Genomic DNA, 25,045 nt, shown 5'->3' on the forward strand with positions numbered 1-25,045 from the left:
GCGTGCAGTATTTTTGAAGTAAGCAAGAGCACACGGAAGAGACTCATGCAGAGCTGGACTCACGCAGCGACCCACTGTCTTCTTCAATTCTCACGTGTCCGGCCGAGAAGTGCCGTTTTCGGCTTGGGATCGTCACGACGGTTCTACCTCGGCCGCCGAGAATGCGCTTTTTTCGGGCCGTTTGCCTTTGACTTTTAATATAGTGGGAAATGAGGAAAGACCACTGTTTACTGAGTCTAAAAATGATTATAGCGGAGAAGCCAAATCAGTTAAGACGCCACTTAAAGACATTCGACCTCAATCTCATTGATAAGCCGCTTGATTGTTTTTCAGCGAAAATGTGCCGAATATTGCCAATTGTCACAATCGTCCCGCTTTGTCAGTGTTATATCAGTAAACCAGTGAGCACTGTGGTGAATCAGCGAAAATAAAAACTTTCCTTCTGTCCAAAGACTTTTTTTCCCCCCTTCTATTCAGTTGTTTTTCGGTCAAATTTTTTGGCACGTTGTCCTGAAGAGTAAATGTTTCTAATCAATTTGAATTTGTTATTATTTACTGATTTTATTACATTTTATTTTTCAGTATCAAATGGTCAAAAATGTACCTTGAGTGTATTTTTACAGTTTGGATGTGACTTTTTTTTTTTTTTTTTTTAACTTCAGGCAAATTGATGCACGTTGAGTCTTTTCTGTTACAAGCAACACAATGTTAAAAAAGTTATACTTTATTATAAGTTGATCTATGTTACTTTTTTTCTTTAATAGAAAAAAAAGGACACAATGTTAGGCTGAGGCGTACTTATAATAGTAATATAGACGAATGATACTATTTACAGTGGTGGCAGAGAGTTGGGGGGGGGGGCGCGAAACATTTACGTCTTCCTTGGGGGGGCGTAACAGAAAATAATTGAGAAGCACTGCGCTAGTTGAATGCCCGCAAACAGTTTCCTGTAGACATGTCAACAAAGCACATGGATTACTGGAACCATGTCCTATGGTCTGATGAGATGGGCGGGCTTTCTTGTGTACCGTCTTCAGAAGAGGCTTCCACGTAGGGTTACAGCCATGCACACCAATTTGATGTAGAGTGCGGCGAATGATCTGAGCACGAACAGGCTGACCCCCAACCTCTTCAATCTCTGCAGCAATGCTGACAGCACTTCTGTAACGAGGCACACGACATTTTGGAGGGAAATGACAAGCAGTACTCAATTTGGATATTTAGGGATGTACGTAGTTTCTAAGGGATGTACTCACTTTTGTTGCCAGGGGTTTAGATATTAATGGCTATATTTTGAGTTATTTTAAAAATAAAATAAATAAAATGAAATAACTTATAAATTAATAAATTAACTCTACTATATAAGCTGCACACAGACTACTTTTCATTGTGTCAGTGTTATTTTGTCAGTATTGTCCCATGAAACGATATACTTAAATATCTGCAGAAATTCGAGGGGTGTACTCACTTTTGTGATACACTGTACTTTTGATAAGGTGATGGTAACAATACCAAACCTCACAGAGATATCCTCCAAACTATTTTGTGTTAGATGATATATTTTTTTTTCTCACTATTTTGCACTGTATATAACCTGTTTTGACCATAGTATGAATAAAGGCCAAAAACGCCTATGACCATACCTGCTGTTTGTGTTGAATTGTCAAATATAAAACTATTCAATCTTATTTTTTTCTATTGAATGTTTATCCTAACAAGTTGAATTGATATTATCAAGCTTTAAAACAGTTGGTCGAGAATGTTTGGTTGTCAATGGGACATCAATATTACAAATTTTGAAAAAAAAAAAGGGATTTTTTTTTTGTCTTTTTGGGTCCAAAATGTTGATCATAATTGGTCAGTGAAAAAAACAACAGTTTGGACATGAAGTTCAAGGTGTCCTGAAAAAAGGACCCAACCTGGCCATTGTCAACAATTTTTTCTTTGAAATATAAAGGCAACATCAAAGGCATGTAATTCGGCCAAAATAGGCTTAGGTGTTAAAGGGTTAACAATTATTCAAATTATTTTGGAAGAGGCATCAGCAACAACAAATACTAGTACTTATGAATAGTCCAAAAAAATACAGTATACAGTGGGGAGAACAAGTATTTGATACACTGCCGATTTTGCTGGTTTTCCCACTTGCAAGCCATGTAGAGGTCTGTAATTTGTATCATAAGTTCTCTTCAACTGTGAGGGACGGAATCTAATACAAAAATCCAGAAAATCACATTGTATAATTTTTAAATAATAGATTTGTATTTAACTGCATGAAATAAGTATTTGATACATTACCAACTAGTAAATATTTCGGCTCTTAGTTCTTTTTTAAGAACCCCTCCTGTTCTCCACTCATTGCCGGAAGTAACTGCACCTGTTTGAACTTGTTACCTGTATAAAAGACACCTGTTCACATGCTCAAACAAACAAACTCCAACCTCTCCACAATGGCCAGGACCAAAGAGCTGTGTAAGGACATCAAGGATAAAATAATAGAACTGCACAAGGCTGGGATGGGCTACAGGAAAATAAGCAAGCAGCTTGGTGGGAAGGTAACAACTGTCGGAGCGATTATTAGAAAATGGAAGAAGTTCAAGTTGACGGTCAGTCTGCCTCGTTCTGGGGCTACATGCAAGATCTCACCTCGTGGGGCATCACTGATCATGAGGAAAGTGAGGGATCAGCCCAGAACTACATGGCAGGACCTGGTCAATGAACTGAAGAGAGCTGGAACCATAGTCTCGAAGAAAACCATCGGAAACACATTACGCCGTCATGGATTAAAATCCTACGGCGCACGCAAGGTCCCGCTTCTCAAGCCAGTGCATGTCCAGACACGTCTGAAGTTTGCCACTGACCATCTGGATGATCCAGAGGAGCAATGGGAGAAGGTCATGTGGTCGGATGAGACCAAAATTGAACTTTTTGGTGTAAACTCGGCTCGTCGTGTTTGGAGGAAAAAGAAGGATGAGTACAACCCCAAGAACACCATCCCAACCGTGAAACATGGAGGAGGAAACATCAGGTTTTGGGGCTGCTTCTCTGCCAAGGGTACAGGACGACTGCACCGTATTGAGGGGAGGATGGATGGGACTGTGTATCGCCAGATCTTGGCTGACAGCCTCCTTCCTTCATTGAGAGCCCTGAAGATGGGTCGTAGCTGGGTCTTCCAGCATGACAACGACCCAAAGCAAACAGCCAAGGCAACTAAAGAGTGGCTCCGTAAGAAGCATCTTAAGGTCCTGGAGTGGCCTAGCCAGTCACCAGATCTGAACCCGATAGAAAATCTATGGAGGGAGCTGAAAGTCTGTGTTGCCCGGCAGCAGCCCCGAAACCTGAAGGCTCTGGAGAAGATCTGCATGGAGGACTGGGCCAAAATCCCTGCTGCAGTGTGTGCAAACCTTGTCAAGGACTACAGGAAACGTTTGGTATCTGTAATAGCAAACAAAGGTTTCTGTACCAAATATTAAGTTCGATTTTTGTGATGTAACAAATACTTATTTCATGCAATTAAATGCAAATTTATTATTTAAAAATCATACAACGTGATTTTCTATTTTTTTGTATTAGATTCCGTCCCTCACAGTTGAAGAGAACTTATGATACAAATTACAGACCTCTACATGCTTTGCAAGTGGGAAAACCAGCAAAATCGGCAGTGTATCAAATACTTGTTCTCCCCTTTGTATCTCTGTCCCTTTAACTCTTTGGCAGCCATTGACTGCAATAGGATCATATGGGATTGGTCGTCAACAGCCGTAAATGGGTGTTTTAAATACATGTAATTTTTCTTTTACTCATTACCACAAAGCACACTCTGAATACATACACATTTATGGCAGTGAATGTGTTAATACAAACGCTGTCACTCTAGTGTACTGATCATCATACTATTTTTTTTCTAAGTTTGTCCTCATTTTCCTAGCATGATGAAGTGTGCTAGTTGCTCCATCTGTTTATTGGCCCTTCGGCATGTCACACTGTGAGTGTGTTGAGGAAAGCCACTGGCGAATATAATTAAATGCTGCATTGATATCCTGAAAATTGTCAAGCCTTTGCATTTGAACAGAAGTACATGGCTGCCACACTTTTTCTGCTTCTCCTCACTTGTTCACCAGCTTTCACTTCAGAGTAACATCAACTCATTGGCTGCCATTGACAGTCATAGACATCCAATCCAATTTACCTCATAACCCCCTGGTAAGTCATGTCTACTTTGTAACACAACTTATCATAATGTAGCATGGGTATATTGTTATTTTTTTAAGGTTTTAAATCCACTTTTACCTAATTTGGCTGCCAATCCCATTTTAACTCACATTACACATCACATTATTGGTACATATTGACTCCAGTAGCTTCTATATTTCCTAGGGATGTCCCGAACGCATATTTTTGCACCCGAGTTAGTTACCTGAAATCCCAATCCAATACAGAAAAAGTTTTTGTTTATTATTTACATGTTACAGAACTGTATTGTTTACAGAACTTCCTCCTCCTCTTTTTCCGGCTGTGTTGTGGAGGAGAAATTCATATATTTTTGTTTCTTTTGGCAAAATCATTGTATTTCTAGATTATTTTCTTACTGTTTACTTCTTTAAAAAAAAAAAAAAAAAAAGAGTGCTGTCAAATTTATCGCGCTAATGGGCGGCAATTAATTTTTTACAATTAATCACGTTAAAATATTTGACGCATTTAACGCATGCGCAGAATGACCCGCTCATGCATTGCCTCTGATTACAATGATGCCGTTTTTTGCACATTGAGAGCTAAGAAGCAGAGAAAGGTGAGTGGACAAAGGCGTTCATTGGACCGCGCCGTTTATTGGCATGAGCTTCAGCAACTCCTTCACAACAAACATAAGTATCATTTAGAGAAAGCACAACAAAAATAATATTCCTATCTCAAAAAAATAATATTCACAAAAAGAAAAGCGCTTCAATCGTTTAGCTCAACAAATACACTGGATAGCAATATTTAGTCACAACATACAAACTATCAGAGGTCTCGTACGTTGTGAAGCCAGCACTCAAATGACCGTGAAGGGAACTACGACGTCAGTCGAGGGACAAAAAGACTCATAGGCTTGACTTCTAAGTAATTTCAAACTCGCCATTGACACCTTGTGGTATATTTCACTACGTTACGTAGTTAAAGACACTGTGGAAGAACGGCAGGGAGCCCGTGTGACGTCACTGCTCGGCGACGTCAACAATGGCGAGCTACTAGTTTATTTTTCATATAAAATTTTACCAATTTTATTAAAATGAAAACATTAAAAGGGGTTTTGATGTAAAATTACTATAACTTGTACTAATATTTATCTTTTAAGAACTACAAATCTTTCTATCTGTGGATCCCTTTAACAGAAAGAATGTTAATAATGTTAATGCCATCTTGTGGATTTATTGTTATAATAAACAAATACAGTACTTACAGTGGGGAGAACAAGTATTTGATACACTGCCAATGGGAAAACCCATACACTGCCAATGGGTTTTCCCATTGGCAGTGTATCAAATACTTGTTCTCCCCATTGTATGTACACCTTGTTGAATGTATATATCCGTCTTGTGTCTTTCCATTCGAACAATAATTTACAGAAAAATATGGCATATTTTAGAGATGGTTTAAATTGCTATTAACTATGATTAATTAACATTTAAGCTGTGATTAACTGGATTAAAAAATTTAATCGTTTGACAGCCCTAAAAGAAATATATAAGTGCAATGCCCAAAACAGTGTGTTTCCTTGTGCACTGCCCGACAGCCAGCTTACATTGTATGTCCCCCATTAAAACACATGGCTTGGTCTTTTCTTGTTTTTATATGAAGTAATTTGTTTAAGTTTGTGAAACTGTAACAAAGAAACATGCATGCATTCAACACAATTGCACAAAACACGCCGGTATACAAATACCATGTAGACACCACACTTTACCTTTGCTACAAGCTATAAGTATAGGTTAGCTTCCATACAGCCGGACTTATGAACAAATTTCGTTCATATAGCTTTAACCCAATAAACACATACAGTATACTGCATATTAACAGGTTGGTATAGATGTAAAATACTTACATATAGTTTCCAAGGCAGAAACGTAACAAAAAGCACTCAACAGACTCTCACTTGACAGACAGGCTGTGTACTGTGAAAGTGAATGACCATGTGTTCCAAACTGCATCACACGATGGATGCGAATTATTATGACCACAAGGTGGCAGTAACGTACTGTTAAATGTTAACTGGCTCTAAACACTGGTGACTCCAGCCAGCACAATACAATTTTCTTTTAATATAAATGGCATACATTAAAAACCCGATCCTTTTCACCAGATTCTGATCCTCTGAAAAAGGGCTGATCGGTCTAATTTCCGATCATGTGATTGGATCGGGACATCCCTAATATTTACTTGCATAAGCGCAGCGTGCCGTTCTCACATTGCGGCTGCCGAAAATCCGATTTGAGCCTCGAGACCTGCAAAGTGAACACAACCCAAATTCGAGAGTCAGAAACCACAGCAGATTCACTCTTGACTTGGCTGCCCTGCAGCTCATCATCCTGCCTTTGTGTACGTGCGAGTGTGGTTGCTGGGGTGATGGCAGGGTTGGGTGGGCACTCCTCTTTAAGCAAACGTGTGTGTGAGGCTGCGATCCATGCTAAACTGATTTTGCCAAGGCCGCGCCAGGGAGGCTAACGTAATTACTGCTGGCTAATGGCCCCACTGACTGTGTGGGGGAAGGAGAGGCATTGTGGGTAGCTTTCTGGAGGGCTCTCGTCTTGCTTTCTCACTCAGTTTTCTCATCTCCCCTCTCTCCTTCTCTCTCTCTCCTTGATTTTGCACCCAAATGCATCTGACCCATCTCTCATCCCTGCCCCAGCACCCCTTCATCAAAGTTTCTGGGATACCAGTCGCCGTGGGTCAACTCGGGTCGAATGAGCATAAAAGCAAAGTCAACAAATGCAAATGTTTCCGATAATAGCCTCCTTTTTTCTGTCTTTGTCTGTCTCACTCATTCACCCTCTAGCCATCAGAAGGAAGGACAATGGTTGGTACGATGAAGAGCACCCGCTTGTGTTCCTCTTCCTAGGCTCCTCGGGAATTGGTAAATCATTTCTTCTGTTGCACCCCACCACTTCTAGTATATTTTCAGGAGGTGACGGCAAAAACACTCGGCAATTTATAAGAGCACACTGCCAAAATAAATGCAACCTTTGTCCCCCTAGCACAGATATCACACTGACAAAGACTACGTTTACAAGAGTGGTAAATTTAGGGTGAATCCCATTTCATCCCTTGGCCCTCCCCCTTACCCCTTCCCCCTACCACTTGGCCCTTCAAACGGAGCAATAAGGGGTAGGGGCTTGAAACGTTAGCCCTACGAATTGGGACACCCCTTCACACTCACGTACGTCATAAGTCCATTCCGCCAGTTGTGACGTCATCAAAAAGCGACAGAACCAAACAGACACGCCTACATCAGTTATCACAACTTAAAACTGTTAAAATAGTTAAATTAGGGATAAACAGAGCTACTTACATTTGTGTACTTCTTTCCTTGGCTCCGCCATTTTGGAAATGATTCTCGGGGTAATCGCTTTGCACCCTGGGAAATTTCGCGTAACCCTCCGTTTGGAGTGAGGGTAGTCATGGCCCTCCGTTTGGAGGGGTGGAAAGCCCTCCCCCTTACCCCTACCCCTGCACATTAGCGTGAATTGGGACAGCCCTACCCCTACACGTGAACGCGCAAAACGGAGGGGAAGGGGTAAGGGGTAGGGCCAAGGGGTGAAATGGGATTCACCCTTAGTGTACGGTAATTTCTTTGCATTCTCAAAAACTTGTTATACACACAGCGGGCCTTAAAGTGCCTGTGACAGCATAAGAAAATCTTAAATAGCATTATTATGTGAATTTGAATCATATTTTGAGACGATTCGACTATATACAACAATTTGGCAAAGCACAGATGACGAGAAATTAGTCCTTTAATCTGGCATTTAGCCCCGCCTGTCATTATAGCGCTCTAGCGTCCCCAGCTGAAGGACGACATCGGCAGTCTCTGTTTCATCTGATTTAGAATTCAGCCCACTGAGGGGGAAGATTCAGAATGAGGAAAATAGGACAAAGAGAGCAGCAAAATGTCATTGTTTTAATCTCTCTACTCCAATATTGTTACAATATTCTTTTTATCAAAGTATTTTCCTCTAATTGGTAAATAAATGGTATGGTCATGACAAATAAGTCTTCTGCTAAACAAACAGGGCATAATGGTCAAAACTGTCATCTTTTTGCACCTCCCGAACGGTATTTTATGCCACCGTAGTTAGTCCATCTTTTGTCATTTCCCTGCCCCGACTTCGGAGACGGAGGAAAGAGCGTAAACAAAGCAGGAGGCGTGACAGCTAGCTGACATGCTAACCTGAACTTGGCTAGTAATTCCTGGAGTGACATGTAGAAATGACAAACTCCTCAAGATCACTTCTAGCGTTTATTGCCACGACATGTCCGACTGCCTCGAACGTCTCGACACACACACATTCATTCCAGCGTGCGCTTCCTTGCGCAGCAACTATTTTTAACAAGTTAAACGATGATTGATGTATGAGGCGCATGTGAAGTAGGCTTCTCTGGCAAGATCAAAGACAACCATCTATCAACATCGTTAACTTTAATAAGCGAGTGCCACAGTGACTCAGGAACAAAGAGCTGGGAGAGGGAGGGAGGCTGTGCGAGCACTTGAAGTTAGTGGGATAAAAAAACAAAAAAACTCGCACGTTCTTGTGATGGGACTATTGCGCATGCGCACATCGCGATGGCGATGTTTAAACGATATATCGTTCAGGCTTACTGTTTGTACAATATACAAAATAATACAGGCTTTTTATGTCAGCAGTGACACACTTTTAAGAACATAAGCTACCCCCCAAAAAAATTCAAAATAAAATTAATAAAAAATATTAGCCATAGTACAGCTACTCCTGACTCACACCCAAAACAAAAATGTCTGACCCGCACCAGGGTATCATTTTTATTGCACAGTAATCAGAACATCTGAGCGAGGTCCATCAGGTGCCCCTCTTAGCCAGTGTGTTACTTAGATCAGTCCAATATAAAGCCATAAACCACTTCAGTCATTTTTGCAGATCATTATCATTGTATGCAAAACTATTTTCACGCTAATCCATTACTTGCAAGAAAGACTTGAGCTACTGCACTAGGCTGTCACGGGAGAAGGGGCGGTGCAATGTGATGGGAAGAGAGATTGTGTGTGACATTATGGGATGGAGTGATGGCTAGAAAAGTGCAAGACAGTGAAATGGCAGGCCAGAGATAGATGGGGACCCAGACGGTTCATATTCTCTGTTGCCCTGAGCGACAAACAGTGGCCGAGAGACATCAATATTAAACAAAACAACAAGACACACGCACATGCATCTGCATACCAAACACAAGACATCAATATCTAGTATGAGCATTTATATGCAGAAAATTTTCCAGACAATCATAAAGTGGGCTTCTCGAGATGATTGAAATCTGTTTTAGAGGTCGCCACTGAGATTTAGGCTTACACTTAAAGACAGATCAGCCTTCTATGCGGAATTATAGCTTCTTCTTTTTTTTAGGTTTCCCGAAATATATCCTGAAATACTTTTTTTCTTTAGGAATATAGAAGACATTCCTGTAATTAAATACGTTTTATTTGGTATGTGTTGCAGGAAAGACAGAGTTGGCCAAACAGGTGGCACGGTACATGCACAAGGATATCAAAAAGGTGATGTTACACACACTTAACATGTGTAAGTAAGATATTAGGTGCAACTATCAGTGTAATCTAATGCGAAAATTTGATCTCATTATGTTGTGTAGCTATCATATCTGGTGAGTGTGCATGTTGTCGTAGTCAAACTGTGTCTTTATGCTCCAAGGGCCAAACTTGAAATCCTTCCACTTTTACAGGTAGTCCCCAAGTAACAAACAAGTTCCGTTCCTACGTCATACTGATAAAATATAGAGATAAGATACTGCACTTACTATAAGTGGAGGGGTGTTACTTCCCCTTTCAGAGATCAGCTGAAGTCCGGTTAACTCCCGGGATTTAAACTGGTAGCCCTTATGCCTGAAAGCAATTTGCCGGGTCAACCGACACAGACATTAACCGGGTTGCGTCCTAGTATAATGTTCGGGAATTAATCTGGACGCGACATGTATGAAAGCAGCCAGTTAATTCACGGGTCACATCACGAAGGCGCATATATCATGGCTGCCCGATTGTCATTTCCTCTTTCTTCGCAATAAGAAGAAAAACGGGAAACAAGCATCGCAATTAGTAACATGGCAAACTGGAAATAACCAAATTAAACTGGAAATGTACAGTGGTATGAAAGAGTATCTGAACCTTTTGGGATTTCTCACATTTCTTCATAAAATCACCATCAAATGTAATCTGATCTTGATCAAAATCACACAGATGAAAAAACTGTCTGCTTTGACTAAAACCACCCAAACATTCATAGGTTTTCATATTTGATAGTATGCAAACAATGACAGAAGGGGGAAAATAAGTAAGTGAATATTTTGTGCCCCCCCCGCCCCCCCTTTGGTAGCAATAACTTCAACCAGACGCGTCCTGTAGCAGCAGAGTAGTCTGGCACATCGATCAGGACTAATCTTGGCCCATTCTTCTCTACAAAACTGCTGTAGTTCAGTCAGATTCCTGGGATGTCTTGCTTGAATCGCTGTCTTTTGGTCATGTCACAGCATCTCAATGGGGTTCAAGTCGGAGTTTGATTTGGCCACTCCAGAACTTTTATTTTGTTCTTCTGAAACCATTCTGAAGTTGATTTACTTCTGTGTTTTGGATCCTTGTCTTGTTGCAGCATCCATCCTCTTTTTAGCTTCAACTGTCTGACAGACGGCCTCAGGTTTTCCTGTAAAACATCCTGATAAACTTTTGAATTCATTCTTCCATTAATGATTGCAAGTTTTCCAGGCCCCGAGGCAGCAAAACAGCCCCAAATCATAATGCTCCCTCCACCATGCTTCATGGTGGGCATGGAGGTTTGATGTTGGTGAGCTGTTCCATTTGTCCTCCACACATGACGTTGTGTGTTACTTCCAAACAATTCAACTTTGGTTTAATCACTCCACGAAATATTTTGCCAAGTGCCTTTTTGCGAACAGTAAATGAGAAACGATGTTTGGCTTCCTCCGTGGAGTCCTCCCACGAACACCATTCTTGACCATAGTTTTACACATAGTTGATGTGTGTACAGAGAGATTGGACTCTGCAAGTAATTTCTGTAAGTCTTTAGCAGACACTCTAGGCTTCTTTTTTTACCTCTCTGAGTATTCTGCGCTGAACTCTTGGCGTCATCTTTTGTGGACAGCCACTCCTTGGGAGAGAAGAAACAGTGCCAAACTCTTTCCATTTGTAGACAACTTCTCTGACTGTCGATTGATGAACAACCAGACTTTTAGAGATGGATTTGTATCCTTTCCCAGCTTCATACAAATCAACAATCCTTGATCACAGGTCTTCAAACAGCTTTTTTGACCGAGCCATGATGCACATAAGACATTGCGTCTCATCAAGACAATTCTTACCATGTATGTGCTTTATACTGGGCAGGGCAGCTTTAAACCACTCACTGATTTAAATTGTTTAGTAAAAATTGATTTCAATTGCTCTTTAACGACCAAATGTGAAGTAATTTCATAAAATGCCAAATAGGGTCACAATTAATGTAATTAAACATTGTCCAACAAATATAGCATGAAAAAAGAATTTATATGTTGTATATTTGACAAAATAATCGCGTTTCCGAAGTTCAAGCCTGAAAGGGCACGAACCCGGAAGTGATACGTCACACCGAGAACAGCGATGGCAGCGCTCCATACAGCCGCCATACAAAGCCCTTCAAACAATAATTCAAACAGCGATAGATCGAGCGCAAGTGAGGAGATCCAAGTTTTTGAAGAGTTGGAGGAAGAGGAGGAGGTTGGAATTTTATGGTTGACCGTACATGTATTAGCCAGACGCTAATCAAGATCCAAACAATGTGCCCAGACTACCTGACATGGAATGGAGACAAGACCCATCGAGATTACAAGATTGGTAAGATATAGGCTATTATTATTTTTATGATTTGAAGCATGTCAAGTAAATAAACCACCTACTATTGCCTGGTATAAAAGAAAAGTTTTGACGAATCCCCGATCATGTTGTGTAATGAACAGTAGAAGCTAGCGACGTTAGCTTTTATTTACCTGACATGTTTGGGCGAACACCTCCGCCTTTGGACCCTCGGACGAAGGCGGAAATGTTCGCTGAAACATGTCAGGTAAATAAACCACCTACTATTGCCTGGGATAAAAGAAAAGTTTTGACGAATCCCCGATCATGTTGTGTAATGAACAGTAGAAGCTAGTGATGTTAGCTTTTATTTAAACCACCTACTTTTGCCTGGGATAAAAGAAAAGTTTTGATGAATTTATAAGTGTAGGCAAAATGAACTCAATACAACTATAATCGGGGATTGCCACGAGTCAGCTTTTGGCTAACGTCGCTAGCTTCTACTGTTCATTCAACAACACGATCAGGGTTTTGCCTCAAGTTACCTTTCGGCTAACATCGCTACCTTCTACTGTTCATTCCACAACAGTTGGCAGCTCTGCTTTGACAAAGTAATCAGTCATCTATCCAAAAATCACACTAACTTTTTTGCAAATCCTTGATCACAAGCAGACTGGTTGAGGAAGCAGGCATCTTCGAAGTATTTGTAGCAGAGAACACTACTCAATGATGGCGTGAAATTCATTCGCTTTGTGCAAACAAAAGATGTCCATTTACGTGCCCTGCTGTCCTTTTGCCACTCATACAACTTTTCTTTAGATTGAGAACAATACATCGCCACACACCGCCGTGGCATCTTACCGAGAAGCAATGCAACAATACTGTTCTATGGCGGACTTCCCTCGCAGTTCTCTGTGTGACGTCATTTCCGAAGCTTGTCGAAGAAAAGAATTTTCGTTGTCAAGGGCGTTGCTCTGGGTTAAACAAAGAATCTGGAAGGGTTGCGTTAAAAAAAAAAAAAAAAAACGAAAATATGTTTATAATTGTTTAGCCATTGATATTATTCAAAAACATGGTTGGCCAACCTTACTTCACATTTGGTCTTTAAGTCTCCTTAGGCAGAGGGTTCACTTACCTATTTTTCCCCTTCTCTCATTGTTTGCATGTAATCCCCATTAAAATATTAAAACATATAAATGTTTTGGAGGTTTTAGTTAAAGCAGACACTGTATTTTCATCTGTGCGATTTTCACAAAGATCAGCTCACATTTGATAGTGATTTTATGCAGAAATGTGAGAAATTTAGTTCAGATACTTTTTCATACCACTTCAATGAAATGTGTGGTTTATTTTGTTGCCGATGCCGACCAAAAATTACGTATTGGGTTATAAAATCCCAACCCCGGCCCTTCCCACACAGCGAGCGCTGAGTTACCAACACTGCACAAGTCCGAAAGTGTCCAACCCGGGTAGTTCCCGGTACATTTCCCCGTGTCTGAAAGCCATGACTTGGCTAAATTCCCCGCGTCACATTATACAGGAATTTAGCAGGATATAAGTCTGAAAATGGCTAGTATTTCGGAATTAAAAAAAAAAAAAAACCGTAGACAAAATGGTGGACGAGACTTTGGCATCGTAAAGTCAATCACTTAAATCGGTTACTTCATAACCTGGGGACTACCTGTATTTAAACACAGGATCAGAATATTTTAAATGTATTTAAGTATTAACTCATTGGCTTTCATTGCCAACAATAAACGCCCAATCCATTTTGACTGGGAGGGTTGGCAGTGATCGTTCGATGTTGTCAGGTTTTGACTCCTGAGCTTATGGAGGGACACCGTTTAGGTGACTAGCTCCATCTACTGTTAAAGCTGATAACTGCAACAGAATGTCGGCTGAATTTAAGCTTCTTATGCAGGCCATATTCAGTGTTGATTTCATACTGTGCTGTGAGCCAATAAAAACTGGCCCGCAGGCCATTGTTTGGAGACCCTTGGTGTAAGTCAATAGTGGGAAATTAATAAGTGGCATTTGACCAACAGGCATGTATTCTCTAAGGAACCACACAGAGCAACTTGTTTTGACCCTCTGAATCACTTTGAAATTACAGGGGTTCATCCGGATGGATATGTCAGAGTTCCAAGAAAAGCATGAGGTGAGGTGCATTTTTACGCTTTTTGTTTTTCAAAAATTCAATTAAAAAAATTTGTATTCATGGGTCAATTTTGTCCCTATATCTGCATGGGTTCTCTCTAAAAAATCCTCAACATGCATGCATCTAGGAGACATGTAATTGTGGTTCAATGTTATGAACTATAATCAAGGCTAGGGGTGTAAATCACAAATTGGTGACGATGCGATGTTCTTTAGATTTTTTTTTTTTGGTAATTGATACGATATTTGCCGATATTAGTCCCCCAAGATTTGATTTTGGTTTGATTTCAAGTTCTTCAATTGATCCACTATGACATTCCGTGCACATTTAACACACTAAGTTCCATTTCACCGAAATCAGTACTAAATCCAAAGCAATTTTGATGCACGGAAGAATGGATTATTATTAATAATTGTAGGAGTATAAATCACCAATTTCTTGATGATTCCATACTCCTTCTTTGGGTGAGTTTGCTGATATTAGTCTGCCGCAAGTCAAACTGAATCGATTCAAAGGCATCCAATCGATTCAATACATTATTTACAGATTTAACACAATCACTTTCATTTCACCTAAAGCAATCCAAAATCCAAAGCAATTTTGAGGTTTTTCACAGTTTTGTTGCTGAAACAACAGACATAAGGATGAAAACATCATATTAAAATGACGACGATATTGATGTTTTTTTTTTTTTTCGATTGATTTGTTAGGATCGTCGCTTTATCGACTGCTGTACTGATGTAGGGTTGTAAAGCACCAGTTTCATGGCAATACGATATTGAGCTTTTAGATGTGACAGTTGCCAGTATTACAAAGTTTGTCATGGTTTGATTCGATACAAGGGCCTTCAATCGATTTATCGTTACTGCCTAACAAGCACCATTGGCATTCGAGGAAGTAGAATTATGCCTGCTTCAGGATTTCCACTTCTTAGTCTATATGTGCCCTGCAATTGTCTGGCAACCATTCTCAGCTTGAGCTGGGATAGGCTCCAACACACCTTTGATCCTGAACCGGATAAGCTGTAGAAAATGAATAAATGGGTGCCGTTCATTTGCCGACAAGATCTCGTATCGTACATGCACCCACAGGTAGCGAAGTTCATTGGCTCGCCACCAGGATACGTCGGCCACGAGGAAGGAGGCCAGCTGACCAAGCTGCTAAGGGCTTGTCCAAATGCCGTCGTCCTGTTTGACGAAGTGGATAAGGCTCACCCCGACGTCCTCACCATCATGCTGCAACTCTTTGACGAGGTTCGTCCGAGTGTCAGCGCGCACTCTGTCACGAAGCAAATCTGACGATTGTGTCTTTGGACTCAGGGTCGTCTCACAGACGGCAAGGGGAAGACCATCGAGTGTAAAGACGCAATCTTCATCATGACGTCTAACGTTGCGAGTGACGAGATTGCACAGCACGGATTGCAGCTCAGGCAGGAAGCGGAAGAGGTCACCCGCAGGAAGCTTTCAGATAATCTTGGTGAGAATAATATCTATCGCCGTTAATCGCAGTGAAATATGATCACTCAATGGCAGCTTTCCCAGAAAAAATTATTTTTTGTCTTTAACTGCCGGTGGCAGTGAATAAGGTAAATTCTGCTTACTTGTGAGAAGGGACCATATTTTATTTCCGCCTGATTGTTAAAATAAAAAAGGCAAAGGGCATTAATCAGAAAATAATGAAATAAAATATTAATAATAAACATGAAATAAAAAATGAAAACTTTCGGTCTTCTAATATTCAGTTTCGGGAAAGAATTATACTTTTGATACATCCCTAATATTTATTTTTATATATATACCGTATTGGCCTGAATATAAGACGGTGTTTTTTGCACTGAAAAAGAGGGGGTCGTCTTATATTCGCGGTCTAGACATTATACCCATTCACGACACTAGATGGCGCCAGATATCATTGAAGCGATGTTCTGTCATGACAGAGCTCAGCTACTCTTAAGTTTGGCAAGTTTGCATTATTTTATTGCAATGTTTTTCCATATTCAGATTTGTTTCAAGACTACAGTTACAGTTGGACTTCACTTTGATGGTTAATGCAGTTATTGCAATTTTGTTGTTTTATCACAATAGATTGGTTTATTTACATTTCAAAAACCAGAAGCCATTCATTTACGAATGTGATTGCACTTTATTTTACATATTTAAATGTTCAGATATTAAGATTTGAATGAGGCGAAATAATATGCTTTTTCTCTCAAGTATATTGTTATAATCATTTGTTTCGGATGTACTGTAATTATTTTCTGTAGAAAAATTAACTTGGTGTTCAAAAAGTCTTTTTTCAAACTTGTCTTGAAAAAGAGGGGGTCGTCTTATCATCAGGGCCTTATATTCGGGCTGATACTGTATATATACTTATATATACATACCTCTACATACAAAGTTAATTCATTCCAGGACCTTGTTTGTAAGTCGAAATGGTCCTATGTCGAGCAGGATTTTCCCCTAACAATACATTATAATTCCATTAATTCGTTCCACAGCCCGAAAACCTACACTAAATCCTTAATAAATACTGCTGTTACTATTAAAAATGGCAATTACACACAGAAAAACAAATTCGGAATAATATGATAATAATAATCCCTGTAATAATGTAACGAATAGGGTTCTAATGTGGCGAACGTTTTTTGCGTGCTGTACCTGAACGCACCGCGTGGCTGACGTGGTAGTGAGATAGAGAGTGCGGTGGAGATTTTAATGTTTTGATGCTGGCATCAACAGCGGCGGACAGTAGGTGTGTTGTGTTGCGAGAAATCTGACGGAGCTGGCGATTTCTTTGGCGATGTTACCACAATAAGAATTGTCACATCAACTTTTAAAGAAGAACGGAGGTCGGAAGAGTACCATCGAGATCGTAGACATTCTAAGGCTGTATTGTTGAGCCAATTCACGAATGCGCACACCACGCTCATATTTTTCTATCACTTCCATCTTCATTTCAATGGTAAGGTTAGGGGTGTAACGGTACTCAAAAATCTCTGTTCGGTACGTACCTCGGTTTTGAGGTCACGGTTCAGTTCATTTTCGGTATTCATTTCAATGGTAAGGTTAGGGGTGTAACGGTACTCAAAAATCTCGGTTCGGTACGTACCTCGGTTTTGAGGTCACGGTTCGGTTCATTTTTGGTACAGTAAGAAAACAAAATGCAGAATATAAATGTGCTAGTTTTTTATTACACTTTTTTGTGCTTTCAACAATAGGAACATTAGCCTATACAAAGCTAGAATTCTGCTCAAAAAGTAGCAGGTATTTAAAGATAATCCAACAGCAATTTGCCTTTCAGACCCCGCGTATTGGTCAGCTTTCTTTTTATAAAGAAAGAAGAAAAAAGAAGTCCTGTACTAAAGAGAAAAGCAATCCCAATGACAAAGATTTTAACATGTATTTTACAAATGAAATGCCTCATTGAAACATTTTTTTTGTTATGAATGATTTTCAAAAGCTTTATTGGTGGATTTTCTCAAGTGCCACACAGAAATTAATAAATTTAATTGTGTAAGCAGGATGTGTGTATCATTCTTATTATTTAATTACAGGGGTTTTAGCTCATTTCAATTTATTTGTTTTAAATGGGCTGTTTATTTTATTATGTGTTTATATTTTACAAATGTGATGTAGTATTCATTTATATTGTATATTTTATGTTGTATAACTTTAGTTCCTATGTGAATATTAGTTCCTACTTGTTTTGTTGTGGAAGGAGGGCTTTGTATTGAACACGGGGCCGTGTTGGTTATTATTATAGCAGAGAAGGCAACAAGACATGTCAACTGTGCTGTGCCCTCAATCTACCACTCAAGAGATCTGATGGACTCAAAAAGTAGGTAACGATTGCATATTAGTTTGAAAATCGACTGGATCCACCGTATTTTTACACGAGTGACGTCCGGTCTGCCCGGTCTGCTAGCTAGTAGCATTAACGAAGGAGGGCCGCTTCTCACGTCAAATAATAAACTCAGCCGTTCTTTTCGCGTGCGTCGCGTTGAGCCGCTTCTGGGACGCATCTAACACGCGGCCGTACTGCGACTGGTGTGCATTGGCTGATTGACTCTAACGCCAGCGTTTCACTGCGTTCTCGCGGCGGCCACGTTGTTGCGCCGTTGACATTTCTGGACTGTCCTACCGTGTTGGTCCTCATTATAGTAGAGAAGACGGAGTAAATATAATCTACACAAAGAAACTGTAACCCGATCGACTCACAACCTCAAAAAGTAAGGGTTATATTACTTCAGAAACTCGTTCGGTACGCGTCCGTTCCGAATCGAGCACCACGAACCGAACCGGTTCAATACTATTACATGTACCGTTACAGCCTTAGACATTACTGACAAAATTACACTTTGACACAATGAAAAGTAGTCTGTGTGCAGCTTATATAATAGTTAATTTATTTTCCCCCTCAAAATAACTCAAAATATAGCCATTAATATCCAAACCCCTGGCAACAAAACGGAGTACACCTCATAGAAACTACGTGCATCCCTAAATTTCCAAATTGAGTACTGCTTGTCATTTTCCCTCAAAAATGTCATGTGACTCGTTACAGGAGTGTTGTCAGCATTGCTGCAGAGATTGAAGAGGTGGGGGGGTCAGCCTGTTTGTGCTCAGACCATACGCTACACTCTACATCAAATTGGTGTGCATGGCTGTCACCCCAGGAGGAAGCCTGGGACAGCCTGATGTCAAGCAGTACTCAATGTCCCATAAAAAGATATATTTAAATATCTGCAGGAATGCGAGGGGTGTACTCACTTTTGTGATACACTGCAGATATGTCAACATTTCTTAAAAAAGAACTGATTACTTAATGGGGTGTCCTTTTTTTTCTAGACTACTCCAGAATATGAATGTGAATATCTGTATATTTATGTTGTGGGTTTCCTCAGAGGATGTACAGAAAGGTGACGACATCCAAATTTCCAAACAGTTTAAGGAGTCTGTCATCCGACCCATTCTGAAAGTAAGTCACCCGACTGCACTTCGACCCGAAGAGTACTCGCCACCGCGCTTGAACATTCTCCCCTTCCCGCTCAGGCACATTTCCGGAGGGACGAGTTCCTGGGTCGGATCAATGAAATTGTCTACTTCCTGCCATTCTGTCATTCTGAGTTGCTCCAGCTGGTTAGCAAGGAGCTGAGCTTTTGGGCTAAGAAGGTATGCGGCAACATGTAAAATCAACTGGAATTGGATAGAGCAAAATCAAAACAATTAGGCACTTTTAATGTTGACATGCAAATGTGCATCCGCATCATAGTTGTCAAACTCAAGGCCCCCGAGCCAGATCAAGCCAGCCGCATTATTTCATGTGGCCCGCGAAATCGTGTCAACTTCATGTTTCTCGCTAAAATAATAATTACATTTTCTGTAGTCCTCAATACAAGATCGAGGACTACCGTATTTTCACAAAAATTTTATCCAAAACGAATTGTGCGCCTAATGTGGCGTGGATATTGTGTGGACTGAGTACCACAATGTGTCTGTCCGACTGAGCAATTTTTGAAAAGGTGGATGTGAGAGCCCCATGAGAACCTTAAAGGGTGAAGCTTATGTGTGATAGGGGGCGTGCCCCCAGTAGCTGTAACGGTTGAGTGTGTGCATTAGGCTAAACAACATTGATTTGGCAAAGGACCTTCAAAAATGGCATCTACTACGAAGCCACACGTTTATGGAACAAAAAGAAAATGCCACCTATGGTGATTTGTAAGAGGAAGATGCTACCTAAAGAAAAGTTGAGCTACCATGTTTGATAGAGATCTAGCCCAGCTCTTCAATACGAACACAGAAAATAAGGACTTTGATTGATTTGTGGATTGAGTATTTTGTTAAATTCTTTAATTGAACTCAGTTTGACTCCTGCTGGCTATAAAAAAAAAATTCAATTGCGCACATGCTAGCGCGCATACCAGCGTATGTTTGTCATGCGCCCAATAATGCGGTGCGCGTTGTGTGTGTGTTAAATACAAAAATATGAACGCAAAATCAGCCTTCGCCTCAAAATACGGTGTGCCCTATAGTCGCGAAAATACGGTACAGAAATCAGAGAATATTTTTATAGGTTTCATTTCTTTTTAAAATTTAAAGGTAAATATAAGCATTTTTTAAATTCAAAAATCAAAATTATATATGTACTGTTCTTTGTTTTACTCATTAAAGCGAATATTTAACTTTTTTGTCCTTTTCTGATTTTTAATTAAATGTAAAATCAAAACATGAATGAACTGCTAGATAAAAAAATAAAGGCCAATATAAGCTTTTTTTAATTTAAAAAATGAAAATTATATACTTAATAAAAAAGCAAATATTTCCTTTTTATGTTTTGTCCCTAAATGACCTGATATGACCGGGACATGTCCCCAAATGACCTGATATTAGCAGGACATGTCCCTCAAATGCCCTCATATGACCAGGACATGTCCCCCAAATGACCAGATATGACCAGGACATGTCCTCCAAATGTCTCCAAATGACCTGATATGACCAGGTAATGTCCCCCAAATGTCCCCAAATGACCTTATATGACCAGTAAATGTCCCCAAATGACTAGATATGACCAGGACATGTCCCCCAAATGACCTGATGACTAGAACATGTCCCCCAAATGTCCCCAGATCAACAGGAAGTGACCTGATATAACCATCACATGTCCCCAAAATGTCCCCAAATCAACCTGGGCGGGTCCAGGATCTTTATCTCCCCATGGCAAAGCCTCATAGTAATTTCTCCAGAAATTGCAGTTTCTAGTTAAAATTGTTAACAAATTTAAAACAATGAATGAACTGAGAAATAAACACAATTAAAAAATAAATATATACAGTATATTATATATATGGTGTTATACTCATATAGCGCTTTTCCACCTTTCAAGGCGCTCAAAGCACTTTACACTATCTCGCCATCCACCTACTGGTGACGCAGCACCAGGAGCAACTGTTCTCTTTTTTAAATTGATTTTTAAAATGTAAATAAATAGAAAAACATTGGTATTTTTTAGTTTCCATTCTTTTTTAAAAAGCTAAATAGAATGTTTACCGTTTTCTTTTTTACATTTTTTTTTTTTTTTTTTTCTGTAAATGGAAAACATTGAATGGAAACTAAAAATAAATGCAAATAGATTTTCTTTATTATTATTATCTTTACTCTTTCCTAACTTTTGGATCCAAATAAAAAGTGAATATTTACTATTAAAAATGTAACTTATTTTCCCCCTTTCTTCATGAATAAAAAATAAAGAAATAGAGAAATGTTCTCTGAACAGACTCAACAAAGAGGATTTGGATGATTTTAGGTAAAAAAAAGTTCACGATCAAGTATCAATATATTTTTTGATTCATTTGCTTTATCGTGGCAGTGGAAAGTTGGCAGACATTAGGCAAGGCAAGGCAAATTTATTTATATAGCACAATTCAACACAAGGCAATTCAAAGTGCTTTACATCACATGAAGACCATAAAAATCACATTTAAATCAACACAACGTAAAAACCAAGACAAAAGATCGCATTTAATCACAGAATAAAAATAAATAAATAAAAATAAAACAAAAACTACTACTACTAATAATAATTGAAATCAGCAATGGAGATAAGCACAAGAGGAACAGAAAGCAAGTAGATTGAAATATATAGACAGTTATGGATATGCAGTGCTAAACAAAAGCGTTTTTAGCCCTGATTTAAAGGAGCTAACAGTTTGAGCATACTTCAGACGTTCGGGTAACTTGTTCCAGAGGTGAGGAGCATAATAACTAAATGCTGCCTCACCCTGCTTGGTTCTTGTTCTTGGAACATGGAGAAGACCGGTTCCAGACGACCTTTGGGGTCTAGATGTCTCATAGGAATCTAACAAGTCAAGCATGTATTTTGGTCCAAGGCCATTAAGTGATTTGTAGACGAGCAGTAGTATTTTATAGTCTATCCTTTGACTCACTGGAAGCCAGTGTAGCGATTTCAAAACCGGTGTAATGTGGTCCAGCTTCCTTGTATTTGTGAGGACTCTGGCTGCAGCATTCTGTACTAGCTGCAGCTTCCTGACTGATTTTTTATCAAGACCTGTAAATATACCGTTGCAGTAGTCCAATCTGCTGAAAATGAATGCATGCATAAGTTTTTCCATGTCTTGTTGAGTCAGAAGCCCCTTAATTCTGGTTATATTTTTTAGGTGGTAATAAGCGGATTTAGTGACGGACTTTAGATGGCTATCAAATTTTAGGTCTGAGTCAATAATTACGCCAAGGTTTCTGACTTGATTTGTAGCTGTAAGTGACATTGTGCTCAGTTGGCCGCTTATCTTTGACCTTTCCTTTTTTGGCCCAAAAATGATCACCTCTGTCTTCTCCACATTTAACTGGAGAAAATTCTGGCACATCCATTCATTGATTTGATGAATGCATTTGCTCAGGGAGACTAAGGGACTATAATCATGTGGGTACACAGAAATGTACAGTTGTGTGTCATCTGCATAGGCGTGATATGAGATGTCATACTGTTCCATTATCTGAGCTAACGGAAGCATATAGATGTTAAATAAGAGTGGTCCAAGAATTGACCCTTGAGGGACTCCACACGTGAATTTGGTTCGTTCTGACTGATAGTTTCCGATCGACACGAAGAAATCCCTATCATGTAAATAGGATGTGAACCACTGAAGAATAGTGTCACTAAGCCCTACCCACTGTTCCAATCTGCTGAGTAGTATGTTGTGATCAACCGTGTCAAATGCGGCGCTGAGATCCAATAGTAGCAGAACAGATGATTTGCCTGCATCGGTATTCCGACGAATATCATTTAGGACTTTGATAAGTACGGTCTCGGTGCTGTGTTGTGGCCGAAATCCAGACTGAAATGAGTTAAAAAGATTGTTTTGCATTACATTATGGCCTTTCGAAGGTAGCAAAAACTACGATGTGGCCCGCATGAAAGATGAGTTGGATACCCTTTATCTGGGTGTGTCCTCCAGTAGGAGGGAGGAAGAGGCCTTACCCACTGGGTCCTGCAGTCTTACAAACATCAATATAATCAGCCCTGTTCATTCTAATGTGATTACAGTGTTTAACATGTGGAGTTTTTATCAATATTTAATTATTAATATTACAGCTGGTGTCCCGATGGACAAGCCGGCGGCTGTAGAAGACCAATCACCAGCTTACAATTTTAATAACGTCAATCAAAAATGATGACAAATTGCAGCCCGTTTTTAATGTCATCATATTGTTTAAGTGCTCTTAAAATGTTCAATTATTTGAATCCCGTTAAGGTGCCATGTTGTGTCCATAGACTGTATATTAGCGCCTCCTCATTGAGTGGCATGGTTAACGTGTAGCTAAATGAGCAGTCCTGATCATTACTATTGATTAGCATTTGATAAAAACCCATTAGGGAAGTGTCGATTAGAGCCAACAGAAATGCTGCCGGACGTCTTATGGCTGCTTGTGCATTAGTCGTTCTTGTCATAGCATGTTTATTTTACACTGATACCCCTGCTGACCTTCCGATACGTTTGTGTGCACTGTAATTATTAGGCCAAGCAGCGCCACGACATCACCCTTCAGTGGGATCGGCCGGTCCTGGACCTGTTGGCGGGCGGCTACAACCTGCATTACGGCGCACGCTCCATTAAACATGAGGTACACACATCAAATTTTTTCACTTTTTGGAACAACTCCCTATAAGATAAAATAGCAACACTTCTCAGAATATTGTGATATATTCATCCACTATCATGGTTGTATTTTCAATTAGACAATTTTATTTAAATGGTCCAAAATGAAGGCTATGAACAAGTGCTAAGGAGGGCATATTGTGTTAGTTGGTAAAAGAGGGAAATTGATATTAACAACGCCTACAGTGAAGAAAATAACTATTTGAACACCCTGCTATTTTGCAAGTTCTCCCACTTAGAAATCATGGAAGGGGTCTGAAATTTTCATCGTGTCCACTGTGAGACAGATCATTTGAAAAGAAAAATCCCAGGAATCACAATGTATGATTTTTTTTAACGATTTATTTGTGTGATACAGCTGCAAGTAAGTATTTGAACACCTGAGAAAACGAATATTAATATTTGGCACAGTAGCCTTTGTTTGCAATTACAGAGGTCAGACGTTTCCTGTAGTTTTTCACCAGGTTTGCACACACTGCAGGAGGGATCTTGGCCCAACCATCGGTCAGGTTTCTGGGCTGTCGCTGAAAAACACTGAGTTTGAGCTCCCTCAAAAGATTTACTAATGGGTTTAGGTCTGGGGACTGGCTAGGCCATGCCAGAACCTTGGTTTTTCTGGCTATGTGCTGGGGAACCTTCCGTGCCATGCATGATTTTAAACCATGACGTCTTAGTGTAGTACCAACAGTAACCTTGAAAACGATGGTCATTGACCAACTCTTGTCGTCTTGTTCTGGGATGATTCCTCACATTTCTTAGGTTCATTGAGACCCCACAAGGTGATATCTGTATGGGGTGGACAGGTGTCTTTATGCAGCTATCGACCTCAAACAGGTGCATCTGATTCAGGATAATACGTGGAGTGGAGGTGGACCTTTTATAGGTGGACTAGTAGGCCTTTCAGGGTCGGAATTCTAGATGATAGACAGGTGTTCAAATAATTATTTGCAGCTGTTTCACACAGATTAATTTTTTTTTTTTTAAAAACATGCATTGAGATTTTTGGATTTTTCTTTTTAGATGATCTCTCTCACAGTGGACATGCACCTAAGATGAAAATTTCAGACTCTTCCATGATTTCTAAGTGGGAGAACTTGCAAAATAGCAGGGTGTTCAAATCCTTATTTTCTTCACT

At 39.8% G+C, this 25,045-nt stretch overlaps 1 protein-coding gene across 1 annotated transcript in view; it reads left to right on the top strand.

Moving 5' to 3' along the window:
- clpb (ClpB family mitochondrial disaggregase) overlaps positions 1-25,045 on the top strand; it is a 98,163-nt gene that overhangs the window by 68,363 nt on the left and 4,755 nt on the right. Inside the window, exons 8-15 of the mRNA XM_057838608.1 lie at positions 7,034-7,111; positions 9,723-9,778; positions 14,193-14,237; positions 15,329-15,490; positions 15,557-15,713; positions 19,141-19,214; positions 19,289-19,408; positions 23,771-23,875. Coding sequence (XP_057694591.1) covers positions 7,034-7,111; positions 9,723-9,778; positions 14,193-14,237; positions 15,329-15,490; positions 15,557-15,713; positions 19,141-19,214; positions 19,289-19,408; positions 23,771-23,875 — 797 coding nt within the window. The remainder of the gene's footprint in view (positions 1-7,033; positions 7,112-9,722; positions 9,779-14,192; positions 14,238-15,328; positions 15,491-15,556; positions 15,714-19,140; positions 19,215-19,288; positions 19,409-23,770; positions 23,876-25,045) is intronic.

This window comes from Corythoichthys intestinalis, chromosome 6 (genome assembly GCF_030265065.1).
Source record: "Corythoichthys intestinalis isolate RoL2023-P3 chromosome 6, ASM3026506v1, whole genome shotgun sequence".
In the NCBI taxonomy this organism is placed as follows: domain Eukaryota; kingdom Metazoa; phylum Chordata; class Actinopteri; order Syngnathiformes; family Syngnathidae; genus Corythoichthys; species Corythoichthys intestinalis.